The sequence below is a fragment of the Mytilus galloprovincialis genome, chromosome 4 (assembly GCF_965363235.1).
Source record: "Mytilus galloprovincialis chromosome 4, xbMytGall1.hap1.1, whole genome shotgun sequence".
NCBI classification, from domain to species: Eukaryota; Metazoa; Mollusca; class Bivalvia; order Mytilida; family Mytilidae; genus Mytilus; species Mytilus galloprovincialis.
In genome coordinates this window covers 86,066,567-86,081,790 of record NC_134841.1, presented here as the reverse complement: position 1 = coordinate 86,081,790, position 15,224 = coordinate 86,066,567, and the positions used below count along the sequence as shown (strand labels likewise).

The 15,224-nt window shown below is 33.0% G+C and overlaps 1 protein-coding gene and 1 long non-coding RNA gene across 2 annotated transcripts in view; one reads left to right on the top strand and one right to left on the bottom strand.

Annotated features, from left to right (window-relative positions):
• Positions 1-8,701, bottom strand: part of LOC143073772 (von Willebrand factor A domain-containing protein 5A-like) — a 37,411-nt gene extending 28,710 nt beyond the window's left edge. Inside the window, exons 1-2 of the mRNA XM_076249527.1 lie at positions 8,634-8,701; positions 6,219-6,421 (exon numbers count right to left, since the gene is read on the bottom strand). Of these exons, the coding sequence (XP_076105642.1) occupies positions 6,219-6,421; positions 8,634-8,685 (255 nt within the window). The 5' untranslated portion in view covers positions 8,686-8,701. The remainder of the gene's footprint in view (positions 1-6,218; positions 6,422-8,633) is intronic.
• LOC143073244 (uncharacterized) lies at positions 126-5,857 on the top strand. Its single transcript, XR_012977440.1, has 2 exons — positions 126-1,310; positions 4,786-5,857. It is a non-coding gene; the product is annotated as an uncharacterized LOC143073244 (long non-coding RNA).
• Positions 8,702-15,224: the final 6,523 nt, after the last annotated feature.

Below are 15,224 nucleotides of genomic sequence, written 5' to 3'. Positions count from 1 at the left end.
ATACTAAAGTCATCAACTAAGTTTTTTCATTTGTTGCAAGTCCATTTATCACATAAATCTACAATAAAAATTCCTCGCATCTGCGAAAATTCTACATCAGAAATGATTGCACTAATAGTGATAAAAGGATTTAAAATCTACAATTTTAAAGCCCGTTATCCATTGGGTACAAACTCGAAGATTTTAATTTGGGCAGGTGGTGGTTCACTGTTGGGTATTTAACATTTGTGTTTATTAGTTTGATCGCAACCTCGCTTTGGTCTTTTCGAAATACGTCGGCAAGATTGCAGCAGACGAAAATTGGACGAGAAAATAATCTTCTTAAAAAAGTTGAAATAACACCTGAAATAGGTTTGATAAAGGGCTATAAGTTTATTTTGATATACGATAAAGACGGATTGATATCGATTTAATCCCGATGTCTTGAAATTTTAGTTAAAAACGACATTTAAAAACATACAAAAATTTAATGTGCAAATGAATGTCGAATTTAAGTAAACGGTCACAGCCAAAAATAAATCAAACCAAGATTGTGTTAGACATTATATTTTTATGCAATTTGAAAATGTGAAGGAATTTATAACTGTTATTGCCGTACTTTAGTGATATAAGGGGTTTTCAAATCAACCAAATATTTTCACAATGAAATTTTGAAATAGCTTATTGTCAGCATATAAATTGATGCAGTCGATAACTTAGTTCATCTAAATACAGGACAAAAATGAGCAAAAAGTTGAGTGTTTCGACTCTATTTATTGACAAACTTGTAATGACAAACTTCCGGTTAACGGTGGGCATAAAAACCGGAACCGGCTTTGATAAACTCGTATGTTTCGGATTTGCACAAATGGCAAAACAATCATTTTAGTAAGTAGTAATTGATTCTTAGTTTATATATCCTGAGAATAACACGAAAGAGCAAACTATAGGCATATAATCGGAGAGAGATTTGTGAAATACGTATGTTTTTGGATATTCACTTTTAATATTTTATATATATATATAAGGTAAAGCACATGTATTTGAATGAAGATAACACATACACTTTAAGTTTCAGATCATGTATAGGAGGTCCGGCAGAAAAAGGGTGCCGACAAGCAGGGCAAATAATGGAGGCGCAGCGGCTGCTGCAAAGAAGTCGAAACAGCAACAGGAAGAGGCGACTGCTAATATTGCAGATAGATTACCTAGAACAAGTGGAACACCACCTGTACAGCTCGGCTCAAACACAGTGACAACTAATGTACTACCACACAGTCCAATAATGATCCCAGCAACACTGCCAGCAGAAACAATTTACCCTGCTCCAGGTAATACAACATTACACCAACCCCTAATTAACACAGGTTATGCCTTACCCATTGAAACGGTTAAGGCGTCAGATGACATAGCGCGAAACGTATCGCAAAATGTCAAACAAAAAGTAATAAATGGGGAATATGTAGATATGGGCAGTTTGTTAAATAATTCACAAAACATAACAGGAGTGAATCAAACACTTACATTTAATCAGGGACAGATTATATTACAACCTAAGCAACAGGATACAAGAATTAACACAATAGGTATATGGACGGATGCCTTTTTAATATATATCAGTATTTATTGTACTATACATACATCTCAGTTCCAAGAACTGTTGAAGTATATGCAAACTGTCAGGTTAGGGGCTAAACGCTATGCAGGTTTAGGATGGAAATTGTATGATGAACAGTTTAGACTACGTAGATCACAGGAGCCTGCTGGATCCTGGTCTGTCATAGACACTGAGCTATGGTTATTGTATATGCAACCAGCAGGTCCAATTAATGGGCCAGAGTTCAATATTGCACAAAAACCAACAAACAATTTTCTTAAATGCTATGCATATAATTATAATGGGACGTGCACCCAACAATATTGCACATACAAACATGCTTGTTTAAAATGCAGTGGGGTACATCCGGTTATATATTGCACTAATAGCAAAGTGACTAACTCTAATAATCCTCAGTCACCTGGGATTGTTCAGAGATTCAGATCAGCCCGGCCTCAAGCACCACAAAAAACAGCATCTAATTTTCAACCCTTTGCACCTAGGCAAATGCAAAATAACACAAGATTCCGTTCTCCTGGAGCATTTATGGGACAAAGGCAAAACCCCAGTCAAAATTAAATCTTTAAGAGAATTACTGTCAAATTATGAAAACAAAACTGATGCAGCAATGTTATTATTGGGATTTATAGAGGGGTTTAGATTAAACTATACTGGTCCAAGGATCTCGAGTTTTGCAAGCAATCTCATTTCGGCAGAAGTTCACAAAACTGAAACGAATTTAAAATTACAAAAAGAAGTGCATCTTGGTAGAATGTTGGGCCCCTTTTCAAAAATACCAATTTCAACTTTAAGAATATCTCCTATTGGGGTAGTTTCAAAAAATGACGGTGGATGGCGTCTTATAACTCACTTGTCATATCCTCTAAACTGGAGTGTGAATGATTTCATTGATCCAGAAATTTGTAAAGTAAAGTATTCTTCTTTTGATAAAGTGGTTGGGATGATCTCTGAATTAGGAAATAACGTGCTTTGCGCAAAAATGGACATTAGTCAGGCCTTTAGAATTTTATTGGTTCACCCAGCTGATTTTGACCTTCTGGGAATTTTCTTTGATGGGAAATATTATATTAATAAATGTCTGCCTGAAGGCTGTTCTATATCATGTGCCCTCTTTGAAAAATTTGCCACTTTTTTGCATAAAACAGTTGCATTGAAAGCTGGCATTGAGACTTTAGACCACTATTTGGATGACTTTTTCTTTGCTGGTGAAAGTTCAACGGATAATTGTACCATTTTGATGGACACTTTTAATGAAGTATGTAGGCAGCTAGGTGTTCCACTAGCAGAGAATAAAACAGTAGGTCCTACCACATGTATCACATTTTTAGGCCTTGAAATTGACACAGTACTTATGTTGGTTAGAATCCCCCCTGAAAAACTGGATAAACTTAAATTTATGCTTGATCAGGTCTTGTCGAAAAAGAAAATGGCACTGAAGGAACTTGAATCAATTACTGGTTTAATGGCATTTTGTTCAAGGGCTATTATATCAGCCCGTGCTTTTATTCGTCGTTTTTACGATTTGATAGCTTCAGTTAAGAATGGAAAGCCTTATTATACTGTCAGATTGAATTCAGAGGTCAAAGCAGATGCTAGAGTTTGGCTAAATTTTCTAGATCAATTCAATGGTCAGTGTTATTTTCCTGATAGATTTTGGTCGACTAATGAAAGTCTGGAATTATTCACTGATAGTGCAGGTAATGTTTTATTAGGTTGTGGAGCTTATTTTCAAGGTCACTGGGTACAATACCAGTGGCCAAGTAGTTGGGCTGATACTAGCATTTTATTGGATATAACATGTTTGGAGCTTATTCCCATCGTGCTGTCGTTCATGATATGGGGTCGTTCATTTAGAAATAAAAAGATTCTGTTGAGAATAGATAATCAGGCATTAGTAAGCATTGTGAACAAAAGAACATCAAAATCAAAGAGAGTTATGATATTGATAAGACAACTAGTTTTTCTCACTATGAACAATAACATACAATTTAGGGCACAACATATTGAGGGTGAGCATAATGCAATCGCAGATGCTCTTTCTCGATTTCAGGAACAACGTTTTATGGACTTGGTCCCGAATGCAGACAGTTCTCCAGCAGCAATCCCACAAGAATTCCTGTCGATGATTTCAGAACTGAAATGAATCATTTACTTATAAATTCATTAGCACCCAGTACACAGAAAGCATATTTGCATAGCATGGACATATTTGTTAAATTCAGAGAAAATCATGGTTTTTCTGATGTCTGGCCTATTCCGCTTGATGACTTGACATCATTCATTGTTTATATGTTTAGAAAGAAATTGTCCCACTCAACAGTATCTGGCTATATTTCAGGCTTAAGTTACTTTAATAAAATCAACAATTTAGAAGACAATACACAGAAATTTGTTGTCAGAAAATTGATTGAAGGAATAAAAAGGTTGGGGGGCCCAAATCAAAAGGACACTAGATTACCCATAACGAGAGATATATTGGAAAATTATTGAGGTCACTGGCGGTGATTTGCAAAAACGGGTATGAGACAAAACTGTTTATGGCTTCATTTTCGCTAGCCTTTCATGGTTTTATGAGAGTAGGTGAAATAACAGTTGATTGTAAAAATAAGCAGATGCATACTGTAAAATTTGAAAATATAAAGCTTTGTGATGCAAGATTAGAGGTTTTATTGACGTCATCTAAAACTGATCAGTTTGGTTCTGGAACAACAATCGTTATTTCTAAGCAGAAAAACAAAAATGTATGTCCAGTACAAATAATGGCTAATTTTATTAAAGTTAGCCCACCTTATCTGGGACCTTTATTTTGTCATTTTGATGGATCCCCCCTTACAAGATACCAGTTTTCAGCATTATTAAAAAGGTCTCTGTCAGTAATTGGTATAGAAAACAATGGATTTAAGTCCCATTCCTTTAGAATTGGCATGGCAACTACATGTGCTTAGAAGGTATTTCTGATGAACAAATTAAAGAAATGGGACGTTGGAAGTCACAGGCCTTTTTGCGTTACATTAGGATTTAAATGCCTGAACATCATATATGTACATTTATTTGTGTAAATATGTTTCTATATTTGCTTATTTTGTATGCAGTCTTGAGCTGGCATTTAAATAATATTGTATTATGTAAATAAATGGTATGTCCTGCATCAATATAAGCAAGTAATAATTGCTTTCTAAGAATTGCAGGACATGCTACAGTTTGGATCGTTGGATCCTCGATTATTAAGCATGCCTTTGGGGAAGCCAGAGGAAGACCGGGAGGGGTAAACTTGGGGCTGCAGAGGATGGGAGTAAATATTTGGTGGCAGGGAAAATGTGGAGGTAAAGTGCTGGACATGAAACAACAAATAAGAACCATGTTAAAATATGAAGATCCGCCAACTATATTAGTTTTACATATTGGAGGCAATGATATAGGGGAAAAAAGTTCAAAAACTCTTTGTGAACTAATAAGGAAACAGTTCAGTTGGATGCGTCAACTGATGTTGGACACAGTTTTTGTCTGGTCTCAAATTATTCCGAGATCAAGTTGGCGTTACTCTGACAATATTAATGCCATGGAAAAATGTAGAATGAGGGTTAATACCTCTATAGCATCATTTTAAACCAAAACAGATGGTTGTTACCTCCGTTACCCTGATATAAAGGCTAATGAATTATTCTTAATGAAAGATGGAGTGCATTTGACGTCTTTGGGAAATAACATTTTTTTGAATACCCTCCAGGGAGGATTAGAAATGATCATCAGGAATCTTGGCATTAATTTAACCTTCCCCGACTGTAAATAGATACAACTGTTATGTTAACATTTTATATCTGACGTTTCAAGTAAGTTACTAGGAAGTAACTTGAAAGTTAATATATTAAATTGTATTTGGCACAGCTTCGCGCAGCTACACCCCCTCTTTTCAGTGGCGGTTGTCCAATCAGATCAAGTTGTTACCCTGATCTTATCGGACAATTTGGCACATTTCGCTGCGCTGGATTTAACATTCATATATTCAGTGAACAGTAATGATAGCCTCTGATTACCAGGGCTCATCAGTCAACTTCTCGTACCAGACATATTACTTAAATATATTTATATTAGTGGTTTGCCATAATTTGCGGTAGCCACATTATAATTTACATATATATTAAATACAGACATTGATAAATATATTTCAGAGCAAGATTGCCAATTTAAATACATATTATATATCATATATGTTATATTTTATTCAAGATAAAGCTGTGGCCAAATACTGCCAAAACCTTATTATCTATTTGTTATGTTTTGGGCCTCGAGGATAATTCATCGCATCTATAGTTAAAATGGATTGCTTTCAATAATCGATATGCTATATTATGTTGCTTTTTTCCCATGATCCTTTATTCTACAATAGACAATAGACATACTCGCATATGATAGTGAAAATGAACTAGCTGGATTCGCACTTTATATACACTGCCTATTATAAATCATCGATAGAATTAAAGTTTATGTTATATATATAAACCACTGAAAAATGCACTGTAAATAAGGATGTAGAACGTTACAAGGAAGTTCTGGTAAAGAATTTCTGTTGTCTAAAAATAAGAGATTGACAGCGTTCACAGTCAAAGAACCTGAAAAATACCTGTCCTATTTCTTGACACTCTGCTACAATGTGTTTCCCATTAATATTAGCTTCAAGTCTATAAACAGCCGACATATCATCCACAGGGAAACGAAACATGGTATGAAGAAGGTGTTTTGTATTGTTGATATAAACCAAATGGCATTCTACATTTGCAATGAAACCATTTATTGTCACTTTCACGTCTGACGTCTTTAATGGTACTGAAAATTTGATACAAATCGTATAAATGGTACCAACTTAAGAGTGAGAGACCACTATGGCAAGCAGTTTTGCTATTTATTCTTACTTCAAGATATCTCATAAACTTTATAAGATATCTGATATAGTTTATACGATATCTTATATAGTTTATAAGATATCTCAAATAATTTATCAGATATCTTATATAATTGTCTTTATAAGATATCTCATAAACTATATAATATATCTTATAAACAATATGAGATATCTTATAAACTATATAAGATATCTTATAAATTATATAAGATATCTTATATAAAAAATGTTTATAAGATATTTCATATACTTTATAAGATATCTTATAAACTTTAGAAGATTTCTTATAAAGTATATAAGATATCATATAAATTTTATTAGATATCTTATATAACATTAAAGATATCTTATACAACATTAAAGATATCTCATATAGCATTAAAGATATCTTATAAAAATGAAATTATATACGATGTCTTATATATTAAAGGATATATCTTATATATTATTGAAGCTATCTTATATATTATAGGAGATATCTTGAAATTCGAATAAATAGTAAAACGGCTTGCCATAGACCACATATACACATTATAGTGCCTGACAAGATTTTGTGAGGGAATTCGATGTTTGCTATACCACTGTTTATTTCAACACACTTTATGACAATGCTCCTGTACCAATCGAAATGAAATTTTTTGCAGTGTTTTGAGAAATGATTTTACTTTGTAGAAACGTATTGTTTTGGAAACATTTTATGTTTTAAAAGGATAAATTTTCTGTAAATAGTCAATAATTATGTGGACTTTTGAAGCCCAAACTTTGTACGGCCTTAAATATATAAATGAAAGATAAAAAAAACTGTACCAATACAGAATGAAATGTTAATAAAATTATAGCAAAACGTTTGGTTGACAAATTTTTATTCGTTATCGCAAATAAATAAATTTTGAATATCTTACATTTTCTCCCTACCCAGTTTACCCCTATTACTTATTATAATGTGGACCGGTCATTGTTATTAAATATTACGCAATTTGATTGGGTTAAGTTCTTATTAGTTTACCTTCAAACTGTTTATACTTTTCATACATGACTATTGATTAAATCAGAACGTGCATACAGTAACTAAAATGACCTTCAAACTGGACACTGGATGAGTCCATGTTATGTTTTATCAATGAAAGTATAGGTATGAAAGGTAAGAAATGCCAATTCTCCTATTTTCACAAAATTTTGAAAATACACAGTAAATAGATTATTTCTTAATAGTCAATTGCGGAGAAAAACAGAAAAAGTTTACAAATAAGACGTTTTATTCCAATCAACAAGTCATTTTTCGGAGTGAAATGCCGAAATACACTTTACACACGGCTACGCCAGGTAAAATAATTATTCATCTTACAAAAAAACAACATTTTTCAGTCTCATTGGAACATGCTAATTACAATTAGTCCCAAACTAAGAAAGTCATTAAATAAAGTCAAAATATGTCCGATCTACCTAATTTTAGAGCAAAAAAGTCAATACGATCTTTTTAAGGTCAATTTCGTCTACCTCACAAAATCTTGTTAGGCACTATAATTGTTGTATATATATTTAACCCTTGATAAATTAAAGTTAGAACATTGAAAATATACTTTTTTGAAGTATTAATTTTTCAAAATCATTACTAGATTTGAGAATAGTTTAAATTGTAGCAGCTCAATTGTTAATTATTTTAACTCTACACGTAGAGGTACACATAGTAGCGAGCAAATTTTCACCCTGCTTTCTAATTTATTTGTTGTTTCATTTGTTCGTATGTATTTTCGTAGGAACCGTGTGTTGTTGGACTGTTGATGTGGTTTTATAAAAGCTATGACCTTGCTCTCTACTATATTGTAGATGGCACAGTCATTAAACTTTAGGGTTTTTTTTCTTCCAAAATACACCATTTCGACGTACTCCAGGAATGAAATTCCATGAACACATGACGAGCTCAAAGAAATCGCCGGGTAACGTCAATTATTTCATATAAATGTGTTCGTAGACCGGAGGTATGTGATAAGTTTACTCCGTTTGTGTACCTTGTTGCACACCTACGGGAGAAGGATTCCAATATATGTGTGTTTCTTTGTTTGTTTATACAGTAAGTAACCGGTGATATCATAGACAGGCATAATGTTATTGTCAAACCTTTTTATATTAATTTACCTTCGTTTCCTCCGGCGAATAGACCATATTCTCCAGATGAATCATTATGCATGGTTGCACTTGTTGGAATTGATCTGTGTAATATTTTGTATCAAAATTTAAAAAAAATATATATTTCTGTCTCGAGATTTCTGTACACAAAGTGCATTAAAATGTATGTTTTTTTTTTTTAAAGATTTCTTTAAATAAGCATTTCTATTGTTATATAGATAGTTTATGAGATATCGCTTGACGTATCACAGCCAACATTACCAATATGGCCAAATATAAATGTAAGTCCAAACTTAAAGTTATGCTCTGGTTCTGTTTTCAAAGAATATTTTAAGTTTGTGTGCTATAGAGTGTTTATTGCAGGATCTTTGCTTGAAAACAACACGATAGAAAAGTTATTTAAATATAAAATTTGTACTAACCATTTTTTTTTATTCGATCTGCTATACTTTCATTTATTAAAACAATTTGTTTACTGCTTTATTATAGTGTACTTGAAATAAAAAAAATAATAGTGTTTATAGTGGTAAAAGTGTTCCTGCGACATGATCGAGATGGATCATTCATGCCCTGATTCAACTTGATTCCTTTTAAATACAAGGACGTATATTTTTTTTAATTATAAATCCTTAACAAATATTTCAAGCTCCTTATCATTTTGATGTGCAGGTTAAATTTTGAATGAAGCGCGATTGTTGTTAGCCAATAACAATACGGATTCCAATGAAACACACATGTAATGTAACTTTTTTTATCAAAGAAAAAACTACAGTATATTCTAATACTAAAACAAAGAATTGCTCTGAGGACAACGAACTCTTAGTTGAACTAATTGTTGTAAAATACGATGCAATTATTTACTTATTATATTGCTCTTATTGTATATTATCGAAGTTTTTCTCTGCATGCTTAAAGACAATCAATATTATTATTTTACGAAATTATGTTTTTACTTACATTTAAGTGCTACACATTCGGATACGATATAATCAAAGAAGAAAATATGCAAAAGGTTAAGGTTAACTTCGCAGAGCTTTCCATCGTATTATTAAATCAAGTTGCGCAGTAAATACAATCAGTCTTGAAGGCCAAGACGTTCCTCGTAATTAGCAAAACACAAACACGATATGCCATGAAGAGTGTATTCTGACATTATCACCACTATCTTGTAAATAAATTTATTATAGATTTTGTACGGAAGACACGCGTTTTGTCCACAAATCTCATCAGTTTCGTTGAATAAAAAAATATGTATTTTCTCCATTTCTTTCATGATTTTGCAGTGCGATGTAATTAGATACAATGTTAAATTAAATGACATTGACATAATTTTAGAGCAGTTTAGGACACTGTTATCGTTACTGTTTCGTTCCCGAAGGTATCACCAGCCCAGTAGTCAACACTTCGGTGTTGACATGAATATCAATAATGTGGTCATTTTTACAAATTTACTGTTAAGAATACTTTGAATTTTTCGAAAAACTAAGGATTTTCTTATCCCAGGCATAGATTACCTTAGCCGTATTTGGCACAACTTTTTGGAATTTTGGATCCTCAATGCTCTTCAACTTTTTACTTGTTTGGCTTAATAAATATTTTGATGAGTCTTATGTAGACGAAACGCGCGCCTGGCGTACTAAATTATAATCCTGGTACCTTTGATAACTATTATCTCAATTGCATTGTAGTTCTGTGGATATCTGATTACAAAAATAATTTTTAACATGGTGCTTTGTTACCGATGACAAGATATTGACTGAATATTTTTCAAATACCAGTTAGAACTATTGCAAAGTCTCAGACACGGGTTTATAGGATGACTGGCAGATTTTAAATGCATTATGAATGATTATAAAATTGACAGTGATTTATTCGAAATAAATAAATTTTCTCATCGGATATTGAAAAGTATAACAAGTATAAGTATTTCCTTTTATTATTTGTCAAGTATTTATGTTACATGTCTGACTCATTCAAATAAGTTATATTTTAAGGAGATCGGTCATCAACATCAACGTTCAAGCCGATTAATGGCGGCGCACCTTTGATACAAATTTCTTCTGATGATAAAACGATCCGACACTGTTGAACACCTGTGTTTGATGTAGTCAGAGTCTTGGTGAACACTTGGAACATAGATATATTAAACTACTATGGAAACTAGAAATGTAGAATTAGAAACGGTCTCAACAGAATTATACCAATATATGTGTAATGTACTGGTCGGATCGGAGAAAATTGTTAGATATAAACAATAGTTTTATAAGTTATTTGATGATATGTTTAATAAAGGCCTAAAAGAAACCATAAGTAGTGGAAGTAAATCGGAAGGGTTAGACCTTCCCGGAAGTGATTTTGACGTAATGCTTTTATCTAAAAGGTTTAAGGTCTTTGAGGGAACTGACAATATATATATGATATAGATTGTGCGTTAGCCCTTGAAACAAACATTGCTCAGTCAACCAGGATTTGCTCTGCTTAAACTTTCAAAAAGTTTTGTCAAATTTTCCCGAATTATTTACTAAGACCGAAAATGGGTGCTTTTTATCAAGTTGCAAATGGGAGGATTTCTTCAGCTTTGTCAAAGTCTCCGTATTCATGGTCCAAGTATGAACGTTAATGGTAGAGATATAGATTTGGTTTACTGTTTGCAGTGCGTCACATGGCCGATTGTAGCCAAACATTGGCTGCTGAGAAACAGATCATCTGGATGGCCTTCTCAAGAACTGAACTAATGGAAAATATAACCGAACTAGGTGTTTTATTAGTTCCAGTTGGTAGCAAAAGTTCTTCGAATGAAGTTAACGAATTGGAATGGCGAATGTCATTTTCTCTGTCTGAAAAGGTACTTATTCATTCTTTCAATCATGTGCAGCTCATTTGTTATTATGTCCCCCGCGTTGCGCATATTTGTTATGCCTTGTTGAAGATTTTTAGTAATAGTAAAAAGACTTTGTCTAAACTTTTGTGTTCATACTATATGAAAACATTACTGTTCTGGATACTGGAGGAAACAGATGGATCAAAATGGACACCAGACAATTTAATTCATTGCTTTCTGGTTTGTGTTAAACGTTTATGTTACTGGATATCAATTAACAATATTCCAAATTATTTCATACCTTCACACAATATGATTGACGGTAAATTGTCAAACAAAGCACGCAACGAGATGATTCGCATGCTTAACAGAGTGCTGTCCGATAGAGGATGGGTTATTATTTTTTTTATGCGAATTCTTTGAGGATATAAAGTACTAAATGGTGGCCCCATTGCCGGCAATGCTATTTTTAGCAATTATCTCCTTAAAAGGCGCTTTTAATAAACTAATTATGGAAAAACTGCTGTTGTCTAATTGAAGCTCGATATCTATTTGCGATTTTACCGCACTCTAATATATATGGTCCCATGGCTTTTCTTGGTGAATTTTGGGGTTTTTCACGATACCTGACGATTTCGCAGAAAAATTTCCCTAATTTTGAGCAACATGAAAAAAATATTTCCGGCCCTTCATACTATACATTTAAGGACAAATTTGTGCTTGCATGAAACTTCATTCATAATGCTTTCCAGAAGAAAAATATATAAAAGATATAACAACCAATCACAGAGAGCCATCTATTTTTATCTCTATGTCGGTTCCCTTCATAAAATGGCTGCGCCCATGTAATTTTATTTGGTACATTGTAACCTTGAACGGATTTTGCGATAAAGTATCGTTTAACGAGGCGAATGGTTATCATGTCTTCGATAAAGCTATTTTTCCTCTTTATACTTCTTTACACTTGCCATACTCTGAACGTATGTTGATTCATATTATTCACAGAATAGTATCGTACAGTGTTTCTAAAAATGTAAAACGTATATGCGCCTTGTAATTGTTGTGTTTCAATGAGTTTTCGTTGTCTTCTGTTAAGTTCTGCAATGGTGATCCACAACGTCGACGAAGTTACAATAAGTGTACGTACAAACAACATAAAATTATAATGTCAAAATTGTTACTGCATCAGGGTGGTTATTGCTTGCAGCATATAACTATAACAACCGAGAATACTCAAAAATGTTTCCACTCTTAGACCTTGAAACGGCTGTATTATCTATTGACATATTTCGTTTGTCAATATATGAGAAAGCAAATTTTGTACACACAATTAATAGAAAACGACTGTCTGTGAATTGTTCGTTTCTGAAACGATTACGACAACAAGTAATGAAAGATGTACCATTCATTCATCTGTTCATGATACAAACAAATCATTTTTGGATCATAAAAATTTAGCTTTTACTAGTAGTGAGATTTGCGTATTTCTTTCGTGCTACTCATCTATCATGTTACTTTACTTATCCTTTTTGACTCATCACGAACTTGGCAATAATTCACAGGCAGAAATTCAGTTACGAACGCTTCAACATACTGTTTATCAAACTGTTTATCGAAGCCCAGATTCATGCTTCTGTGCTTACTATTATCTTCTTAAAGCATTGGCTGTGTTCAAAGATGAAGTGGGACTTTACATGACGGGCAAAATTCTCCTCAAAATAATGAAACAATCACAAGAGTATTAACTATTTCTGGAAGATGTGTCATCCGTAAAAGATGCAACAGGTAAGCACCATTAGCTTGGACGAAAACTGAAAATCTAGGGTTAACATACTAGTATAGCAATAACGTATGATAACGTACAGTTATGGATGACGGAACATCATACACGTCCCTCTTTACTTTTCACCAAACAAATCAAGTTAGATGGAAACAACACATCCTCATAAAATGTGTTGCAACGATTGAAATTAATAAAGTAATCAAAATCAAATTGAAAATAGTTTTAAGATCGATATATATTATATGCTTTATAATCTTAAAATACAGGAAATTGCTGCCACGTCATCATGTGAGTCGATTCTCCTCGGCATGATGGATGCTTCGTTGACTTTGGATTCAAGTATTGAATATATCATCATAATAGTTATCAAAGGTACCAGGATTATAATTCAGTACGCCAGACGCACGTTTCGTCTACACAAGACTCATCAGTGACGCTCAGATCAAAATAGCTATAAAGCCATACAAGTACAAAGTCGAAGAGCATTGAGGACCCAAAATTCCAAAAAGTTGTGTCAAATACGGCTAAGGTAATCTATCCCTAGGATAAGAAAATCCTTAGTTTTTCCAAAAAATCAAAGTTTTGTAACTGGAAATTTATAAAAATGACCATATAATTGATATTCATGTCAACACCGAAGTGCTGACTTATCATAAGACGTTATACTAGATTCTTCTGCTGTTAGTCTGTTAGAGGGCAATGCAATCACTTTTTAGAAACAATTCGTAGATAATATAAAATAAAATAAGGAGATGTGATATGATTGCAAAGGAGAAAACTATCCCACAGAATCTGAAAAAAACGTTGATTTCAGAAATTCTAGTTACCGTACGACCTGCGACAACACGGGTGTCATTCGGTTTATCGAGAGAACTGATCGTGAAAGAATATCTGACGGCGGTCAAGTATTGAGAGACGATCGTGAAAGTTCTGGTAACGGATCGTGAAAGACATTTAATGTACATTCTAGTTCAGAATCTTTGAAAAAATCGCTTAATTTTCAAAACTCGGAAAAAATCCGAACAAAAAAATATGTCTGTCAAAATGGTTTAACTTCCTCAACATAACTGTGAAAGAAGATAAAGAAAATATGAAGTACTTTTTGAAAAAACACAAAAGGCGCAATGCGTGTCCATGAAATTAATTACAAATAACACGCGTTTTGTATCTATAATGGTCATATTTCAGAATATCATGATATATTTGAAATTTGTTCTTTGGTGTATCTGATAGTACAGTAAAATTAAAGTATGTTCTTCCCTTAAAAGCATTAATTTGTTTATGAAAACCTTGAATTTGTTGAATTTCCATCAAACTTTATCGTGAAAGATCAGGCAACGTATTATTTTGATCGTGAAAGAAAATGCGTGACCAGACTTAATACTAGTAATCAGAAATCAGTATTTCTTTTACCATTTGATAAACCTGCAACTGGTTGAAGCCTGTAACTATTTTGATAAGGATGAACATTAAAGCTATTATTTTTTTTTCTATTCAACACTTTACCTCGAAAGTTGAAAATAAACAACAACTAAAAACGTGTCTAAATAAGTGTGAAAGATTCAACTCTGTGAATCGGTCTAGTGCAATTCAGGCAGACCGACACTATTTAGCCAATAATAAGGATATGCAACGTTTAAACCAAAATATTATCCATCAAACAAAAAATTACAGCAAAAACGGCATCTTTCATGTGTAATTTGAAATTGAACGATAACCAACATTTTGTGCAACAGTACTTTCTTAAGTTCTTTATATACAACGCAGATGTGGATTGCTTTAACTAATCTATATAAAACAGACTGTAGAATACCAGATCGCAAATGCTGTAATGTCTGCTTTACTTATGATAGTATATTTGTTTAACGTCTATAATATCAAGGGTTTTACTAGAAGTGTCAAATGCGCTTAAGATTGTCATTGGTTCATAAAAAGAGGTCAAGGTCACATGAACCATGCCATACAGATCTCTACAAATATCCCGTACACCAAATAA